The sequence below is a fragment of the Armigeres subalbatus genome, chromosome 1 (genome assembly GCF_024139115.2).
Source record: "Armigeres subalbatus isolate Guangzhou_Male chromosome 1, GZ_Asu_2, whole genome shotgun sequence".
Lineage (NCBI taxonomy): Eukaryota > Metazoa > Arthropoda > Insecta > Diptera > Culicidae > Armigeres > Armigeres subalbatus.
This window is the reverse complement of record NC_085139.1, coordinates 310,761,048-310,782,379: the sequence shown is the minus strand read 5'-3', so window position 1 is coordinate 310,782,379 and position 21,332 is coordinate 310,761,048. Positions and strand designations below refer to the sequence as shown.

Genomic DNA, 21,332 nt, shown 5'->3' with positions numbered 1-21,332 from the left:
TTTTAAAAGGTAATTAGCTTTCCTATATCCATACAATTTCTCGTGTGATCTGCGCGGTCTTACGCTTTGCAGACCACTTGGAACTACTCTTCGCTGGAACCGCCATCATACCCTCGGAGTGTTAAGAAAAGCGTGAAACTCCGCCATCGTTGATCCTGTTTTAAAAAATTATACAAGGCGCATTTTGCCTTTTGCAAGGTAATTAGCATTCCAATCATCGGTACGTTTTCTCTTGTGATCTGCGCGGTCTTACGGTTTGCAGATCTCTTCGGTCTCAGCATGTCAACGGAACGTCGCATCAAGTGGTTAAAAACAAGGATCAAAAGCCTTTTTGCATCGTTCAACATCATCAAAGCTTTCGTTAGCGACTACAAAGACGAAAGGGATGCTCTGGAGGTTCCTGTACGGCTAGAGAACCTCAATAAGTTGTGGGCAGATATCCAGAAAACTCAAGCCGAATTGGAAACTCTCGATGACACCTCACTAGACGAGCAGATCAAAGAACGGACCGACTTTGAAACCGCCTACTACCGGGTGAAGGGTGTTCTGCTGGCCGTGAATAAAACTCCTGTATCTCCGCTGCACCATGCGTCTTCTCCTTCAAGCTCGCAAACCCTTATCCCTTCGTCGCATGTACGCTTACCCGACGTCAAACTTCCTGTGTTCAGTGGTAACATCGACACCTGGCTCAATTTCCACGATCTTTTCGTCTCGCTGGTCCACACTTCTGTCGAGTTGTCGAACATCCAGAAATTTTATTACCTTCGGGCTTCTCTAGCTGGTGATGCTCTGAAACTGGTCCAATCGATTACCATTAGTGCGAATAACTATCTCGTGGCTTGGACTTTGCTGGTGGAGCACTACCAAAACCCAGCACGCTTAAAACAGACTTATCTCGATGCGCTTTTTGAGTTCGTCGCTCTGAAACGTGAATCTGCCGCCGACCTTCATTCGCTGGTGGAGAACTTCGAGGCCAACGTCAAGGTGCTGAGACAACTCGGAGAGAAAACCGAGTATTGGGACATAATTCTCATTCGCATGCTAAGTGTCCGTCTAGATCCCACTACAAGAAGAGACTGGGAGGAATGGTCTTCTACTCAACAAGTCGTGACTTTCAATGATTTGACGTCATTCATCCAGCGGAGAGTAACAGTTCTGCAGACTATCCAAGGAAAAGCCGTCGATACTTCAACGTACACTCAACAGCCAAAACGATCGGTACAGCGTACAGTATCAAGCCATGGAGCGAGTCAAAGTCAATCTGGTCGAAAATGCGTCGTTTGTTCAGATCACCATCCACTCTATATGTGCCAGCCATTTTCAAAACTTGATCTTGAAGCGAAGGAAAGGGAAGTCCGTCGTCATCAGCTCTGTCGCAACTGTTTGAGAAAGGGACATCAGGCTCGAGACTGCCCTTCGTCAAGCTCCTGTCGGAAGTGTCGAAGTCGTCATCACACCCAGCTCTGCCCGGGGGAAAATTCTGTCGCTTCGAACTCAAGGACAAACGAATCTTCCAAAATGTCATCCCAAAATCAACCAGTTTTCCGTGATCCTCCGAAGACATCAGCTCCAGCCACCGTCTACGAACCGTCGAGTCATTCCAGCATCAAGCCCTCTCAAAGAAGCGTCCTTTTAGCCACAGCGATCGTAAAGCTTGTTGATGACCACGGAATTGAACATGTAGCAAGAGCTCTACTGGATTCCGGCAGTGAGTGTTGTTTTATCACCGAGTCATTCTCCCAATCGATTAAAGCGCAACGCACCAAAATCTCAGTTCCGGTCTCGGGGATTGGACAAGCATCGACATACGCACGGTACAAAATCAACGCTTCATTATGCTCAAGGGTGTGTGAGTTTTCAACATCAGTGGAGTTCTTAGTCCTTCCAAAGGTTACAATTGATTTACCGTCAGCTTCTTTTGATGCTTCCTCGTGGAACATTCCTCCTGGTGTACAGTTAGCGGATCCGGGTTTCTACAAAGCAAACACAGTGGATATCATCGTTGGAGCGGAGGTTTTCTTTGAACTTTTCAATGTTCCTGGCCGCATTCAGCTTGGTGATTCTCTTCCAACCTTAATCAACTCCGTTCTCGGTTGGGTAGTATCTGGCAGGACTCCACATAGAACTTCATCATCTCCAATCATAGCCAACACAGCTGCTGTTTCTGACCTTCAGCAGTTAGTCGAGAATTTCTGGGCAATGGAAGAGGATAATACGGCTCCACATTACTCTGTAGAAGAAGCAGCCTGTGAAGAACATTTTCGGAGTACTGTGAAAAGAAATTCGGAAGGAAGATATATTGTGCGCTTACCTGTCAAGGAAAATGTCATCAAACAGCTCGGCGACAACCGTCGTACTGCCGTTCGTCGTTTTCGTATGTTAGAGGCTCGCCTTCATCGTTCTCCGGATCTTGCCTCGCAATATTCCGCCTTTTTGGATGAGTATCTTGCATTGGGTCACATGAAGCAAGTATTTGACTATCAATCTCCTCCTTCAATTTGCTACCATATGCCGCACCAAGCCGTTGTTCGAGATGATAGTACCACCACGAAACTGCGAGTCGTGTTTGATGCTTCGTGCAAGTCTCCAGAGGGACCGTCACTCAACGATGCTCTTATGGTAGGTCCTACCATTCAGCAGGATATACGGTCCATTATTATGCGCTCCAGGATCCGTCACGTAATGCTCATCGCAGATTGCAAGCAAATGTATCGCCAGATTCTTGTCGATGAACGTGACACTCCGTTACAGCGAATTGTTTGGAGGACATCTGTAGACGAACCGCTCCACACGTATGAGCTACTAACGGTTACCTATGGGACTGCAAGTGCACCATATCTGGCCACAAGAGTACTTCTCCAGCTTGCAGAAGACGAAAAGGATCAGTTCCCGCTTGCAGCTGAGGTTTTGCGCAAGGATGTGTACGTAGACGACCTTTTTTCTGGAGCAGATAACGTCGAAAAAGCTACCGCATTACAACAACAGCTAAATGCACTTCTCTCCAAGGCTGGTTTCCATCTTCACAAATGGGCATGCAACGAAGAAGCTGTTTTAGAAAACTTACTACCCGAAAATCGAGCGCTACAGGTATCGTTCGAATTCGATCGCTGTCAGAGCGTAAAATCTCTTGGCTTGTACTGGGAGCCAGCCTCCGATCTGTTAAAATACCGAATTCAGCTACCTGCCGACTTTTCTCCAACTTGCCTAACGAAACGTATCGCCCTATCGCAGATTGCGCGCCTTTTCGATCCACTTGGTTTGCTGGGCCCAGTCGTCATTACCGCTAAAATCTTCATGCAGACTCTATGGACGTTAAAAAACGACAACGGGAAGATCTGCACCTGGGACGAAGAACTTCCAACATTTGTGAAGGACCGATGGTATACCTACATGAGGGAGTTACCTCTTCTGAATAATCTCCGTATTGAACGTTGTCTTCTCTCGCCACATCCTGCGTACATTCAGTACCATTTCTTTTCGGACGCTTCGCAGCAGGCGTACGGAGTGTGTTGTTACATTCGGTCAGTTGACACCAGCGGAGAATTTAGGGTGGAACTGCTAACTGCGAAGTCCAGAGTTGCACCCCTCAAGCAACAGAGCATTCCTCGACTGGAGCTTTGTGGAGCACATCTGTCAGCTGAACTCTACCGGAAAGTTTCTCAGTCGCTAGAACTGTCAGGTCCAACGTTTTTCTGGGTAGATTCGACAACCGTACTTAGTTGGTTAAAGGCTACACCATCAACTTGGACAACATTTGTTGCCAATCGTGTATCAAAAATTCAGCATTTAACGCAAAATTGTTCATGGAATCACATTTCGGGGCAAGAGAATCCAGCTGATCTTCTGTCACGCGGAATAACAACGGAGAGCATAATTGGAAATCGACTATGGTGGCATGGACCAAAGTGGCTACAACTAGCACAAACATCATGGCCAATCAAAGAAATCGAATTCGAGTCCGACACCGATGTACTCGCCGAAAGAGGAAAACCCAGAACAGTATTCACAGCGTCTACTGAACCAACATTCATCGACCTATTCGCGACAAGATTCTCAAACTACGATCGAATGCTAAGGGTAACTGCCTACTGCCTTAGATTTGTCCAACATGTTCGCCGAAACTCACCAACCAAGCCTACTGCTGTTTACGTCACGGTGAAGGAGAAATTAGAGGCGGAAGCAACGTTGATTCGCCTGGTCCAACAACAAAATTTTGCAGAAGAGTGGAAGCAGCTCAAAAGGTCAAACCACGTCGCACCGAAATCTCGCCTCCGCTGGTTTCACCCATTTATCTCGAAGGATGAGTTAATACGAATAGGAGGTCGCCTCAAAAATGCATCGCAGTCGTATGACAGCAAGCATCAAATTATACTTCCTGCTTCACATCCTCTCTCCAAGCTACTAGTACGCTCACAACACGAGATTCATCTACATGCGGCACCACAATTACTGCTGACTATTCTACGATTGAGGTACTGGATCATAGGGGCCAGAAATCTCGCCAAATTCACCTTTAGAAATTGTGTCACATGCGTAAAGGCTCGACCGCAGCTGCTGGAGCAATTCATGGCGGAGCTCCCTGCTTCGCGCGTGACAGCCACTCGTCCTTTCTCCGTTAGTGGAGTTGATTACTGGGGTCCGATATTTTTACAACGAATCCATCGCCGAGCTGCACCACGCAAAGCATACATAGCAGTGTTTGTGTGTTTCTCCACTCGTGCTGTACACCTCGAATTAGTCGCTGATTTGAGTACGGCAAAATTTCTTCAAGCACTGCGTCGTTTTGTTTCTCGTCGGGGCCTGTGCAGCGATATCTACAGCGATAATGGTCGCAACTTCGTCGGAGCTGCCAACGAGCTAAAACAACTAGTTTGCAGTAAGGAACACCATCAAAAAGTCGCTCAAGAATGCACCAACCATGGCATCCGTTGGCATTTCAACCCACCAAGAGCATCTCACTTCGGTGGACTCTGGGAAGCTGCAATCCGTTCTGCCCAGAAGCATTTTGTTCGAGTACTTGGCACACATACTCTGGCGCAGGATGACATGGAAACGTTATTAGCCCAAATTGAATGCTGCTTAAATTCGCGACCTGTAGTTGCACTCAACGATGAACCGACTGATTTCCAACCGCTAACACCAGGACACTTTCTTGTTGGGTCCGCAATGAAGGCTATTCCAGACACTGACATCTCTACAATTCCTTTCAACCGACTGCGACAATGGGAACACGTACAGAAGATTTTCCAACTCATTTGGAAACGGTGGCAATCGGAATATTTAACAACGCTTCAATCTCGTACTAAGTGGTGCAACCCACCGGTTGCCATTCAACCAAATCAACTGGTGCTCGTCAAGGACGAAAATAATCCTCCTATGTCCTGGCCAACGGCTAGAATCGTGGATATTCATTCAGGTTCCGATGGTATTGTCCGAGTAGTAACCGTACGAACTCCAAACGGTCGCTTCACTCGTCCTTTGCCTGTTGCCGATTCCGCCAACGCAAGAAGAACCAAACAAGCAAACAGAATCGCCATCTCACACACAATAAACTCGCCGTCCGCATCTGCATCGGAAAACACACGTTCCAGCGTGAAAATATCCAACTTCGTTTGCATCCAATATTTCCTCCGTTCTACAAATGGTCCTGGGAAAATCTTCCTTGATGCCGATGGTTCCTGTTCTGGATCACCTAAAAGAAATACAATGCCCTTTATATTAAGGGACAAGGTAAGAACCTGTCCAATATTTTTAAAATTTATGAAACCCTCTACCGGGTCTTCTTTTGTGTTTATATTCTGTTTTGCTGGTCATCATTACTGTGTTCGTCATCACTGATGGGTACGTTACGACGTGGAAAGCCGATGTTTGACATTTACGTGCGAGTGAACCGTTATTGCGTCATCAAGTTCATCGGAGATCATCATCAATCCTAGCGTAACATCTGAGGAGATCCCAGTAATGATTTGGTTTATAAAATGCAAGCAACAGAAATGTGATTTCTGAGGGGCCAGTATGTTCGCATCGCGAAAATTGATTCGAGCGACATCTATATGTGGTAGTATTCCTAACGGCAGCACCAACCACCATATATTCATCGATCATGGCGCCCTGATGAAATATGCGTTTTGGTTTATTTCGCTTCATCCGGTCAACCCAAGCAAGATGGAGTAACCCACTATAAAAGCCGAATTGGATGAATTCTCGGTCTCCTTTTTACGTGGACAACTCGACGTCATCGGCAACAGTCATCATCAGCGAAGAAGAAAGTCAACAAACCAGTGAAGTATTCTTTACCACCCACTGAAGGTTAATTATTGTAAATGTACATAGTGTAAAAAGTTAAAATAAATTAGTCAAGAAGTTGAATTTAGCAAAACCTGAAATAAAAGTGAATACTAAACTCTATAAGACTTACCTGTGATGTGTGTGTGTGATTGGTCGGTGTACCTGAAAAGAAAGAAGCAGATCTAAAAGAAACCATACTTACCTGTGATTCGAACTGCGTCCCCGTTGTACTGTGTGGTTGAATTTAGTGAGCACAGAATCGCTTTTTGTGAGCTATTTGAACAATTCTTAAAATCGAATGACAATTATATGAATCAGAGTAGGCCTTGCGCGTATTTTTTCTTTCTGTATTTTTTGACATTTTGTTTATTATTTTTGAAACAGAAACATGTTTTATTTATGATGTTTCTGTTCTACTGGATACATGAGTGATGACCTTTCGCGAATAAAGTATGTGCCTGGCGATTTTCCGTCTCATCCTTGATTTTTCACCATTGATTGAGGTTCATCGACGGAAACAGTTGAAACAAATCCAAATCCAATCCAAATCCAATCCAAATCCAATCCAAATCCATTCCAAATCCAATTCAAATCCAATCCAAATCCAATCCAAATCCAATCCAAATCCAATCCAAATCCAATCCAAATCCAATCCAAATCCAATCCAAATCCAATCCAAATCCAATCCAAATCCAATCCAATCCAATCCAATCCAATCCAATCCAATCCAAATACAATTCAGATCCAATCCAAATCCAATCCAAATCCAATCCAAATCCAATCCAAATCCAATCAAAATCCAATCCAAACCAATCCAAACCAATCCAAACCAATCCAATCCAAATCCAATCCAAACCAATCCAAACCAATCCAAACCAATCCAAACCAATCCAAACCAATCCAAACCAATCCAACCAATCCAAATGCAATCCAAATGCAATCTTAATCCAATCCAAACCAATCCAAACCAATTCAAACCAATCCAAACCAATCCAACCAATTCAAACCAATTCAAACCAATCCAATCCAAACCAATCAAACCCAATCCAAACCAATCCAAACCCAACCAATCCAAACCAATCCCAAACCAACCAAACCAATCCAAACCAATCCAAACCAATCCAAATCCAATCCAAACCAATCCAAACGCAATCCAAAATGCAATCTTAATCCAATCCAAACCAATCCAAACCAACCAAACCAATCCCAAACCAATCCAAACCAACCAAACCAACCAAACCAATCCAATCCAACCAATCCAAACCCAATCCAAACCAACCAAACCCAATCCAACCAATCCAAACCAATCAACCAAACCAACCAAACCAATCCAAACCAATCCAAACCAATCCAACCAACCAAACCAATCCAAGTCCAATCCAAACCAATCCAAACCAATCCAACCAATCCAAACCAATCCAAACCAATCCAAACCAATCCAAACCAATCCAAACCAATCCAAACCAATCCAAACCAATCCAACCAACCAATCCAATCCAACCAATCGCAATCCAAACCGATCCAAACCAATCCAAACCAACCAAACCAACCAAACCAACCCAATCCAATCCAAACCAACCCAACCAAACCAACCAAAACCAACCAAACCAATCCGAAACCAATCCGAAACCAATCCAACCAATCCAAACCAATCCAAACCAATCCAAACCAATCCAAACCAATCCAAACCAATCCAACCAATCCAAACCAATCCAAACCAATCCAAACCAACCGAAACCAATCCGAAACCAATCCGGAACCAACCAAACCCCATCCAAACCCCATCCAAACCAATCCAAACCAATCCAAACCAATCCAAACCAATCCAAACCAATCCAAACCAATCCAAACCAATCCAAACCAATCCAAACCAATCCAAACCAACCAAACCAATCCAAACCAATCCAAACCAATCCAAACCAATCCAAACCAATCCAAACCAACCAAACCAATCCAAACCAATCCAAACCAATCCAAACCAACCAAACCAATCCAAACCAATCCAAACCAATCCAACCAATCCAAACCAATCCAAACCAACCAAACCAATCCAAACCAATCCAAACCAATCCAAACCAATCCAAACCAATCCAAACCAATCCAACCAATCCAAACCAATCCAAACCAATCCAAACCAATCCAAATCAATCACAATCCAAATCCAATCCAAACCAATCCAAACCAACCAAACCAATCCAAACCAATCCAAACCAAACCAATCCAAACCAATCCAAACCAACCAAACCAATCCAAACCAATCCAACCAATCCAAACCAATCCAAACCAATCCAAATCCAATCCAAACCAATCCAAACCAAATCCAAATCCAATCAAATCCAATCCAATCCAATCCAACCAACCAAACCAATCCAAATCCAATCCAAATCCAATCCAAATCCAATCCAAATCCTATCCAATTCCTAACCAAATCCAGTCCAAACCAATCTAAACCAATCCAAACCAATCCAAACCAATCCAAACCAAACCAATCCAAACCAATCCAACCAATCCAAACCAATCCAAATCTAATCCAACCAATCCAAACCAATCCAACCAATCCAAATCCAATCCAATCCAAATCCAATCCAATTCAAATCCAATCCAAATCTAATCCAAATTTAATTCAAATCCAATCCAAATCCAATCCAAATCCAATCCAAATCCAATCAAAATTTAATCCAAATCCAATCCAAATCCAATCCAAATCCAATCCAAATCCAATCCAAATCCAATCCAAATCCAATCCAAATCCAATCCAAATCGAAAACCAATCAGAAATTAAGTTTTATGTGTATAAGAAGAAGAAGACGCACCAACCTTCATGGGCTGATAAACCATCCACCACCAGAGCTCTGATTAGGAAAATTTTCCGAACATTAAATTTGTTTGGTTCGAAACTTTTGATGGCTTAAATAATAAATTGTACACAATCATTGTTGTTTTTGATTTTTTTGTGTAATAACCAAAAGTAAGCAAGCCGTCTGGTGGCGTGATTTTGGTTAAAGCTTCAATAAATGAAGATGTTCAACGAAAATGTGCTTAGCCACAGTATATAGGCTGAGGTTTGAGCCATATACCCTAGTTAACTGTAAATTTTCTTTTTATGAAGCTCTACTTGGAAGCCCGTTTATTCTTAAATAAGATCGCCCGGATTCGCGAGGGCTTGTCTCTTCCTTGCGAGATCGCATTCACCCGTCGCAGGGATGATGATCGTGTGTCTCCTGCTATTGATACCGATGCCAGTGGCCAGTCAGTGGGCCATCACACCGTTGTCGTCCGCTTCTCGTCTTCGCCATCGGCATCGCGGATCACCTTAATTATCGCTGCTGCTGTCCGTCTACTAGCGCGAATCGCCTAGCCTCCATTCTGGATCTAAACACATCACAATCGGACCCGAAGTTTATAGACATCTTCCGGTCGCCCGGAGATGATTGATCAGCTTAGAGATTAGAACAGCTTAAGCGTGTCAGAATCGCGGATCGTAAATGCTCTTGTTTACGAATTATGGCGAAGGTTTTCCTGTTTCGATTCCTGAAAGGCGTGCGTGGATGGTGAGATTTTATTATGAATGACAGTTAGTGATGCAATTAGAGAAAGACAGATTGGCACTGAAATCAAAAACACTGTGGAATGCTTTTATCATCTCTCACCTCACATGGTATTTAGCGTCATTTTAAATATGCGAAAACCGCTGAATTTCAATTGATTGACCAAATAAGTACCAGGTTTAGGTTTGAATCAGTAATGCCTGAGTTTAAGCTTTGTTTGTGGTGTTAAATTATTTGATTATTATTTTCGCATGATTAGTTCTGTTTTGTGACACGGAATAAATCCTAATTAAGTATTTCAAGGATGGCAATGACAACGAAATTTCGAGTAGTCATGCAAGCTGATTATTTCATACTTCAAATTAAACGGTAGAAAACAAGAGAGAAAAAAACTAAGCACTTGAAGATGGATTTTAATCGAGCGATTCGCAACACGGAACTAATGGCGTCCCGTATGGAATGTGGTTGATAGTCCCATGGAACAGGTAACCACACTTAACTAAAAGTGTGATTGCGATTGCGACCACCAACCGTACGTACATCGAGTACTGCCGTCGTCGTCGTTGCCATCCATATGATAGATTCTTGTAGTAGGGAGGCAAGTGTGTGGCTGGCTATCCCCTTTATCGTCTTGCACATCTGCCAATCCAATGCTGGCGGCGGTAACTCGCCACACGTTTCTGGCTCGGTTTGGATCTTCACATAAAGATAAGGTAAAATACTTTTTGCGCGCAGCTCCAGATAACATCAATATGAATGATTTGTATATGAGTTTCTTCACCTTTGGGGGTGCTCAGCTCACACTTTTGTTTGCTGGCTCTCTTCGGCAGCGGGTGTGACGGGCTCGTATGTGCGGTGATTCGAAAAAGTGCCCAGCGCTTAGGCCGCGCGGGCTCGACTTCCACCGATAGTAATTGAACTTTGAGCCGCTGCCGCCGGCCAAGAGAGTCGGAGATGATGCCAAATGCAAAAGTAATAAACTGCTCCGTCTGCGAGTGTTCTGAGCAGGGCATCGTGATGATCGCTCGAGTACAGAACACCGTAAATTAGTTGGCTGAGTAATGTATCGCACAGGCGAAAACATCTTCCCTCCGGAAGGTCGTTGATTGCAATGAACGTGTCTGGAAAGAACGCGCCTGGGAGGCCTTAAGAGACCTTGGCCTTTCTATGGCGGGTAAGCTTGGCGGACGGCAATAGCTAAGAGAGCCAAAAAAATCCGTTGTCCCGGAAGCCAACCATTCTTCTTATAGAATAAATTATCGATGGGTGGCGCAAACGGCGGTTCAAGGATAATAAACTGGATAAGTTTGATCGACCAATACGCTCTCTAGGAGTAAATATGTTGAAAAACGTTAGAGATACTGTTGTCAGTCTTAGAAGTTGGATGAATTTGTTTTATCGAAGCATCTTTATATTGGCATGGAATTGGTTCAGTAAATATTGGTAAATGTATGAAGCAACATTTCCATACGATGATTAGAATGCGGTAGACAGTCGGTAAAACATTCATCTACAATGCGATGCATAAAAGCAACAATTCAATATTCGGAAATTTAAAGAACTAATCGATTATCTGTCTATCAGACGTCAATTTCTTTGCCGAAAGAAAAGCATTGAAGGCGTTTGATGTTAACAGAAAGTGCGATTATATTATGAATAACAGACATAACACCTGGAACACTTATAGGCGCCAACACTAACGATATCTGTGTTTTTTGTATCAAACCGTCACGAAATTATGTAAGATTTTGAACATTAATAGTGCCATTATCTTTCGGGGGAATCGTATTGTGGTGTGCGCGAAGATACACGTCTTTTTTCTGAGCAATTTTTTTCTCATTGCAACCATATCAGCCGTTTGCATACTGTTGGCTTATAAATAGATGGTAGCAAAAGCAAACCAGAAGAAGATTTATTATAAATTTAATAGAGTTTCATTGAAAGTAAGGTGTTTGTGAAAGAGTTATCATGGAGAATAAGTGAATACCCGTATTCGCGGAAGTATTTTTTTATACAAATTTAGTTTGTTTTACTTTATATTAGTGCTTTAATTTGATACCTATAATGTTCTGAAGACATGTGAATTGTATTGGACCTCTAGTTTTTATCTGTAATAGCGTGGCATAATTTATAATTATTCTCTTAATTGTATACATTTTGCCTTTTGCCTCTCCCGTAACAAAGAATTGCTTCACTTCAAAAATGGTTTTAGGCGACGCGGCTTAAGGAAGTGAGCAGGTGTGTTTGCACGGGGAATAGGTGATACGTTTGGCTCCCTGAAGTTAAAAATTCGGAGGATATTTGCATTTGAAAAACCAGAAACTTGTGGCATATCGTATCGGTTATTCAAAATCCTACCAAAAAAGTGTTTTATGTGCACATTTATTAACATTATTTCCGCACTTCCTGAGTTCAACATCAACATTTCCTTTTCACATGAGGGTAAGGTGAGTACGGACATGCCCGAATATAAGGGTGGTGTAGAGTTCGGTCTTTATTTATTATCTTTTTCTGACCGTTTTTGTCTTAGTTTGAAATCAAAGACTGCATTTAACTTATGACTAGTGTCCATTCCGCGTAACATTTCGTGATAAAGCGAATGACAATAAGAAAGGCAAACATACGCAACTGTGATGAATTTCTCATTTTGAATTCATTCCATTATTTCAATGACATTTTGCACTAGGGCTTTCTTTTGACATTGTTGTATTAAACTTTACTATGAGCAGCATATGAACACGAAAGGGTAGTAGAGTAATTGTTTGATGGATTTTGAAGAAAAATGTTTTACCTGTTACGTCTGTTTGTCTGTGATAATAATTTCTGTATATAATCAATTTAAAACTGACAGTTCGCCACAATAAGAATCGATGCACACTTTTTAGAACAATTTTTCTAAACAAGTATCAAAACCTCCAGTAAAGATACTAATACCACAGACAAACAGACGAAACACTTCTTATTTCAACATCGTTGACGTGTTCAACGGTTGATTTGAAATACAGCTGTGCTACGCTATTGTGCCAGGAGAGGCGCTAGTGTTCAATCGCTTTGACATGTGATTAGTGTATATGCTGCTGAATGTTTTATGTGTTTTTGACGATGATGATGATGATTTATGTAAAAGTATGCATTAGGAGCGAACGTAAAATGGGAAATAATCATGGTCGACTGTGTTTCTCGCGATTCTGATAACAGATGGCAGTAGTGTTTTCTGATAAATGAATAACGATAATTTTTCGAACAGTTTATATGAAGAGTTACGTCTGTTTGTCTGTAATAATACTAACAATGAAGCAAAATCTACTTATTTTTGATACATTTCGCATTTAAAAACAATTGAACAGTTCGTCGTTTATGGTGACGGCGTGTATTTGCATCCAGATACCGGTTGAAAGGATTAAATATCTGATTTAATCCTTTCAACCTTTTATCTGATCGCAGCACTTACCAAGGTGAATCCAGAGCCATGCAATTATTACCCCGTTCCATATATGAGAATCCCTCCTGTGACAACTGTGGAGATGCAGAGGTGTTTTCGGTCTCTAGTAGCAACAGCTGTCATACCAATAATCCTTCCTTTCCCAGATGACCGTAAGGACGTGGCCGGCGCCGTTACCCAAGCAGCACGCGCAACATCTTTCAAATAGGTGTTTGTTCCTAATAAATTGCATTGAAGACACTGGTAATACATCGAGTCACATTAAAGCCACTTCCCAGTTTCAGATAATCACAATGTTTCATTTCCGTTTAAGTGGCGTCACAATATTCTACCCATCTGACTTCTTGGGTAGTTTAAAATTCGATGTGTTTCATATCAGAAACAAAACAGATAAATTGCAGAATTAATAACAGTTCGGTTCATTGCTGTTACGACAATGTTTCTGATATGTTGCAAAACACTTTGAGCTCAGCTGAGCTGTATTTTATTTTTGACAGTCCCTGCATGTTCCGTATAAGGTACAATGAAGTTACAAATGACTTTGTTGTTTATGTAGTGCACTTGTAGCAAAATCTCCTAATAGAATTGTTGGTGTGATGGTTATAGTAGAAGGTTGCAAATCTCAAGGTCCATGGTTCGATTCCCGGTTGTTTTTTGTGTTTTTATTTTCATTGTAGCCGCAAGATGTTGCAAATAGGCTCCACGTCTTGCGCTTTTGTGTCACAAAGAAGTTCCAAATACGACGCGTCGTGCATAAGTCAGACATTTGGTAAGTCACACCACAGTTGTTGTTACTCACTAAGAAACAAGAGGTGTTGCTTGGGTATTGATCCTATAATATCTTGAACTCTCAATCTGTGCACATTGAGGTTGGATAGCTAGTCCCAAGCCCCAACTATTGGTTCTCTGTGCAATTTTGATTATGCTGATCAATCACGGAGTAGCAACTACGAATTGTGCGGACATCAAGCTCAAGCTCTAGCTCAATTAATAGAGCCATTATCTTTCAATGAATTTTGGAGATTAATATTGCCAAAAAATCGCACATTTGTCTGATATGAATAGGAAACTCACCAAAAATGGAACTGATATGCGATCAAAGGCAATATGTATCAATCGACTCGGAAACTCTACAGCAATTTGTCAATTTTATTGAAATTCATCTTCTTCTTCTCATTGGCATTACATCCCCACACTGGGACAGAGCCGCCTCGCAGCTTAGTGTTCATTAGGCACACTTCCATAGTTATTAACTGCGAGGTTTCTAAGCCAGGTTACCATTTTTGCATTCGTATATCATGAGGCTAGCACGATGATACGTTTATGCCCAGGGAAGTCGAGACAATTTTCAATTCGAAAATTGCCTAGACCGGCACCGGGAATCGAACCCTGCCACCCTCAGCATGGTCTTGCTTTGTAGCCGCGCGTCTTACCGCACGGCTAAGGAGGGCCCCAATTATTGAAATTCATGTTTACACCCAATATTTGTTTACATAGTTGGTATTTATTAATTTCTCACCTTAATTTTCTTTGATTTTTTGAGAATTTTTTCGTGGGGTGAACTCATAGTTTCATTGACCCTAAAGGTCATAATCGACTAAACCCCATCCGTGTAAAAAAAGAATCGGGTGTATTTACGATACACTATTGAAAATTTCAATTCTTGCCGTACCCAGTAATAAGTAGCTTAGTTGGTTAAAAGCACCAGTCTAGTGTACTGATGGTCGTGGGTTCGAGTCCCATCGAAGGAATAGTTATTTCCTCCAATACATTTTTCAATATACATATGCCGGCATATGAGTTTTCAGAACGTCTTCGAGAAATTTGTGAAGCGTTTTCAAACTCATAATTTGTTATATAAATTTTGTCTGAATTTATTATTATATAGTAATCATACACAAAATTATGAAAAAAACAAGCGGTATTGGAGTACATTATCACGAAGGGAGACTCGACGACGAGAAGAAGGGTTCTATGCACAGCTGGAGCAGGCATACGATGGATGCCCACTGCGGGACGTCAAAATCGTCATCGGTGACATGAACGCTCAGGTAGGAATGGGAGGAAATGTATAGACCGGTCATCGGACCGGATAGTCTGCATATCGTATCGAATGACAACGGCCAACGATGCATAAACTTTGCAGCCTCCCGCGGAATGGTAGTCCGAAGCATTTCTTCCCCCGCAAGAATATTCACAAAGCCACATGTAAATCAGCTAATCAACTAACGGAAAACCAAATCCACAACGTTCTAATCGACGGAAAATTCTTCTCCGACATCACGAACGTACGCACTTACCGAAGTGCGAATATTCAATCCGACCACTACCTCGTTGCAGTATGTCTGCGCTCAAAACTATCGACGGTGTACTACACGCGTCGGAGTCGTCCGCCGCGCCTTAACATACGACATGCGACATGCGACTTCCGGCTCCGAATCTCCAGGAAATCCAGGAGGAGATCGGCCGGCTGAAAAACAACAAAGCCCCTGGAGTTGATCAACTACCAGGAGAGCTGTTTAAACACGGTGGTAAGGCACTGGCTAGAGCGCTGCACTGGGTGATTACCAAGATTTGGGAGGATGAGGTTCTGCCGCAGGAGTGGATGGAAGGTGTCGTGTGTCCCATCTACAAAAAGAGCGATAAGCTGGTTTGTAGCAACTACCGCTCAATCACATTGCTTAACGCCGCCTACAAGGTACTCTACCAAATTTTATGCCGCCGACTAACACCAATTGCAAGAGAATTCGTGGGGCAGCACCAGGGGGGATTTATGGGTGAATGCTCTACCACAGACCAGGTGTTCGCCGTACGTCAGATATTGCAGAAATGCTGCGAATACAACGTGCCCACACATCATCTACATATTTATCGATTTCAAAGCCGCATATGATACAATCGATCGGGACCAGCTATGGCAGCTAATGCATGAAAACGGATTTCCGGATAAACTGATACGGTTGGTCAAGGCGACGATGGATCGGGTGATGTGCGTAGTTCGAGTTTCAGGGGCATTCTCGAGAAGTACATGATAGGAAGAGGCTCAAGAGAGGTCAATGTAGGCCACCCACCACGAGTTTCTATCGGTGGTGATGAAATCGAGGTGGTTGAAGAACTCATGTACTTGGGCTCACTGGTGACCGCCGATAACGATACCAGCAGAGAAATTCGGAGACGCATAGTAGCTGGAAATCGTACGTACTTTGGACTCTGCAAGACGCTCCGATCGAATAGAGTTCGCCGCCGTACCAAACTGATTATCTATTCATTTCTCATTTATTTAGTATACATCTAAACAGATAACACTGAATCAACAATTTGACGCCACAATGCACGGTTCGAGGCCGCATCTCTCCACCCTCGGATACGCCCCATGCTCGCCAAGTCGTTCTGCACCTGGTCTGCCCATCTCGCTCGCTACGCTCCACGCCGTCTCGTACCTGCCGGATCGGAAGCGAACACCATCTTTGCAGGGTTGCTGTCCGGCATTCTTGCAACATGTCCTGCCCATCGTACCCTTCCGGCTTTAGCTACCTTCTGGATACTGGGTTCGCCGTAGAGTTGGGCGAGCTCATGGTTCATTCTTCGCCGCCACACACCGTCTTCTTGCACACCGCCAAAGATGGTCCTAAGCACCCGTCTCTCGAATACTCCGAGTGCTTGCAAGTCCTCCTCGAGCATTGTCCATGATTCATGTCCGTAGAGGACAACCGGTCTTATTAGCGTCTTGTACATGACACATTTGGTGCGGTGGCGAATCTTTTTTGACCGCAGTTTCTTCTGGAGCCCGTAGTAGGCCCGACTTCCACAGATGATGCGCCTTCGTATTTCACGACGAACGTTGTTGTCAGCCGTTAGCAAGGATCCGAGATAGACGAATTCCTCGACCACCTCGAAGGTATCCCCGTCTATCGTAACCCTGCTTCCCAGGCGGGCCCTGTCGCGCTCGGTTCCGCCCACAAGCATATACTTCGTCTTTGACGCATTCACCACCAGTCCAACTTTTGTTGCTTCATGTTTCAGGCGGGTGTACATTTCTGCCACCTTTGCAAATGTTTGGCGGACAATGTCCATGTCATCCGCAAAGCAAATAAATTGACTGGATCTGTTGAAAATCGTACCCCTGCTGTTACACCCGGCTCTCCACATGACACTTTCTAGCGCAATGTTGAACAACAGACACGAAAGTCCATCACCCCCGGCGCAATTCGAACGACCTGGAGTGTTCGCCCGAAATCTTCACACAGTTTTGCACACCATCCACCGTTGCTTTGATCAGTCTGGTAAGCCTCCCAGGGAAGCTGTTCTCGTCCATAATTTTCCATAGCTCTACGCGGGCTATACTGTCGTGTGCCGCCTTGAAATCAACGAACAGATGGTGCGATGAGACCTGGTATTCACGGCATTTTTGAAGGATTTGCCGTACAGTAAAGATCTGGTCCGTTGTCGAGCGGCCGTCAACGAAGCCGGCTTGATAACTTCCCACGAACTCGTTCACTAATGGTGACAGACGACGGAAGATGATCTGGGATATCACTTTGTAGGCGGCATTAAGGATGGTGATCGCTCGAAAGTTCTCACACTCCAGTTTGTCGCCTTTCTTGTAGATGGGGCATATAACCCCTTCCTTCCACTCCTCCGGTAGCTGTTCGGTTTCCCAGATTCTGACTATCAGTTTGTGCAGGCAAGTGGCCAGCTTTTCCGGGGCCATCTTGATGAGCTCAGCTCCGATACCATCCTTACCAGCTGCTTTATTGGTCTTTAGCTGTTGGATGGCATCCTTAACTTCCCTCAAGGTGGGGGCTGGTTGGCTTCCATCATCCGCTGAACTGACGTAGTCATCTCCTCCGCTGCCTTGACTTTCACTGCCTGTACTCTCAGCGCCATTCAAATGTTCCTCGTAGTGCTGCTTCCACCTTTCGATCACCACACGTTCGTCCGTCAAGATGCTCCCATCTTTATCCCGGCACATTTCGGCTCGCAGCACGAATCCTTTGCGGGATGCGTTGAGCTTCTGATAGAACTTGCGTGTTTCTTGAGAACGGCACAGCTGTTCCATCTCCTCGCACTCCGCTTCTTCCAGGCGGCGTTTCTTCTCCTGAAAAAGGCGGGTCTGCTGTCTCCGCTTCCGTCGACTTCGTCCCATATACCCGACGTTGTTCTCCGCTGCGTCGTTAATGGCTGCTTTGACTGTATTCCAGCAGTCCTCAAGAGGGGCCCCATCGAGCTCACCCTCCCCCGGCAACGCTGCCTCGAGATACTGCGCGTATGCAGTGACGACATCAGGTTTCTTCAGTCGCTCTAGGTCGTACCGCGGTGGTCGTCGGTACCGAATATTGTTTATGACGGATAGTTTTGGGCGCAGTTTCACCATCACCAGATAGTGGTCCGAGTCGATGTTAGTGCCACGATATGTCCTGACGTCGATAATGTCGGAGAAGTGCCGTCCATCAATCAGAACGTGGTCGATTTGTGATTCTTTCTGCAGTGGTGATCTCCAGGTGTACCGATATGGGAGGCTGTGTTGGAAGTAGGTGCTGCGAACGGCCATATTCTTGGAGGCGACGAAATCAATTAGTCGTAGGTCGTTTTCGTTCGTCAGCCGGTGTGCGCTGAACTTCCCAATAGTCGGTCTAAACTCCTCCTCTTGGCCAACCTGAGCGTTCAAATCTCCTATGATGGGGCAGCTGCGCGTAGAATGCGTCCATATCATCATCAGTGCTAATCTCTGTTGTATTATTGTTCGTGAAACTATAGTTTAAAGTAAACTATAGTTTATAGTTCTATAGAATTTCTTCAGAAGTATTTATTCACTGTTTTCTCAACATTTTCAAAAAGGAGGACATTTCAGCGCAAAAGGAGGACATCTGATTTGTAAGGAAAAAGGAGGACATGTCCTCTTTTAGGATACCATATGGTCAGTGACCATTGGTCACCCTAGGTATGGGGCAATTTTATGTTTCAAAAGTGCGTCAAATTTTACACTACTTTTAAGTTAGAAAATACCAATTTGCTTAATGGAACATTCTACCAAACGGCATTCCGGCTAAGGTCATTCTGAAAAAGATATGATCCGTCAAATATCATACCGCAAAAGTTACATCTGTTCGGTCAAATGTCTTATTCTGCCAATTATCCTATTCGGCTAATTTACCTATTCGGCCAAATGTCCTACAGTCAAACCTCCATGTGTCGATGTTCTGTGACTCGATATCGACTCATGGAAGCAAGTTACGCCATATTTAATATTTTCCTAAATACAGGCATACCTCGATAGTACGTAATATTATTATTATTTATTCAGACTAAGGCCGAAGTGGCCTGTGCGGTATATAAGAGTCTTCTCCATTCGGCTCGGTCCATGGCTACACGTCGCCAACCACGCAGTCTACGGAGGGCCCGCAAGTCATCTTCCACCTGATCGATCCACCTTGCCCGCTGCGCACCTCGCTTTCTTGTGCCCGTCGGATCGTTGTCGAGAACCATTTTCACCGGGTTACTGTCCGACATTCTGGCTACGTGCCCGGCCCATCGCAGTCGTCCGATTTTCGCGGTGTGAACGATGGATGGTTCTCCCAACAGCTGATGCAATTCGTGGTTCATTCGCCTCCTCCACGTACCGTCCGCCATCTGCACCCCACCATAGATGGTACGCAGCACTTTCCTTTCGAAAACTCCAAGTGCGCGTTGGTCCTCCACGAGCATCGTCCAGGTCTCGTGTCCGTAGAGGACTACCGGTCTAATTAGCGTTTTGTAGATTGTCAGTTTGGTACGGCGGCGAACTCTATTCGATCGGAGCGTCTTGCGGAGTCCAAAGTACGTACGATTTCCAGCCACTATGCGTCTCCGAATTTCTCTGCTGGTGTCATTTTCGGCAGTCACCAGTGAGCCCAAGTACACAAATTCTTCTACCACCTCGATTTCGTCACCACCGATGCAAACTCGTGGTGGGTGGCTCACATTGTCTTCTCTTGAACCTCTTCCTATCATGTACTTCGTCTTCGACGTGTTGATGACTAGTCCGATCCGCTTGGCTTCCCTCTTCAGTCTGATGTAGGCTTCCTCCATCTTCTCAAAGTTACGCGCCATAATATCTATGTCGTCGGCGAAACCAAATAGCTGGACGGACTTATTGAAAATTGTACCACTCGTGTTAATCCCTGCTCTTCGTATTACACCTTCCAAAGCGATGTTGAATAGCAAACACGAAAGACCATCACCTTGCCGTAACCCTCTGCGCGTTTCGAGGGGACTCGAGAATGCCCCTGAAACTCGAACTACGCACATCACCCGATCCATCGTCGCTTTGATCAACCGTGTCAGTTTATCCGGAAAACCGTGTTCGTGCATTAGCTGCCATAGCTGGTCCCGATCGATTGTATCATATGCGGCTTTGAAGTCGATGAATAGATGATGTGTGGGCACGTTGTATTCGCGGCATTTCTGCAGTACTTGGCGAATGGCAAACACCTGGTCCGTGGTGGAGCCTTCGCCCATAAAACCCGCCTGGTACTGCCCCACGAACTCCCTTGCAGTTGGTGCTAGTCGACGGCATAAAATTTGGGAGAGTACCTTGTATGCGGCGTTCAGCAATGTGATTGCGCGGTAGTTGCTACAATCCAGCTTATCGCCCTTTTTGTAGATGGGACACACGACACCTTCCATCCACTCCTGCGGCAAAACTTCCTCCTGCCAAATCTTGGTAGTGACCCAGTGCAGCGCTCTAGCCAGTGCCTCACCACCGTGTTTAAATAGCTCTCCTGGTAGTTGGTCAACCCCAGGGGCTTTGTTGTTCTTGAGCCGGCCAATCTCCTCCTGGATTTCCTGGAGATCCGGAGCCGGTAGAATTATGTCCTGCGCGCGTTCTCCCAGGTCCATCACCATACCGCCATCTTCGTCTGCCACCTCGCCATTCAGGTGTTCTTCGTAGTGCTGCCGCCACCTTTGGATCACCTCACGCTCGTTCGTAAGAAGGTTCCCGTTTATGTCCTTACACATATCGGGCTGTGGCACGTGGCCCTTACGTGAACGGTTTAACTTCTCATAGAACTTTC

General features: G+C 44.4%; 1 protein-coding gene across 1 annotated transcript; it reads left to right on the top strand.

The window, feature by feature from the left end:
- Window positions 1–279: 279 nt before the first annotated feature.
- LOC134207562 (uncharacterized) lies at window positions 280–9,646 on the top strand. The gene is made up of 2 exons (XM_062683270.1): window positions 280–5,730; window positions 9,398–9,646. Exons 1-2 carry the CDS (start codon window positions 280–282, stop codon window positions 9,644–9,646), a joined length of 5,700 nt encoding a protein of 1,899 aa, XP_062539254.1.
- The last annotated feature ends 11,686 nt before the right edge of the window (window positions 9,647–21,332 follow it).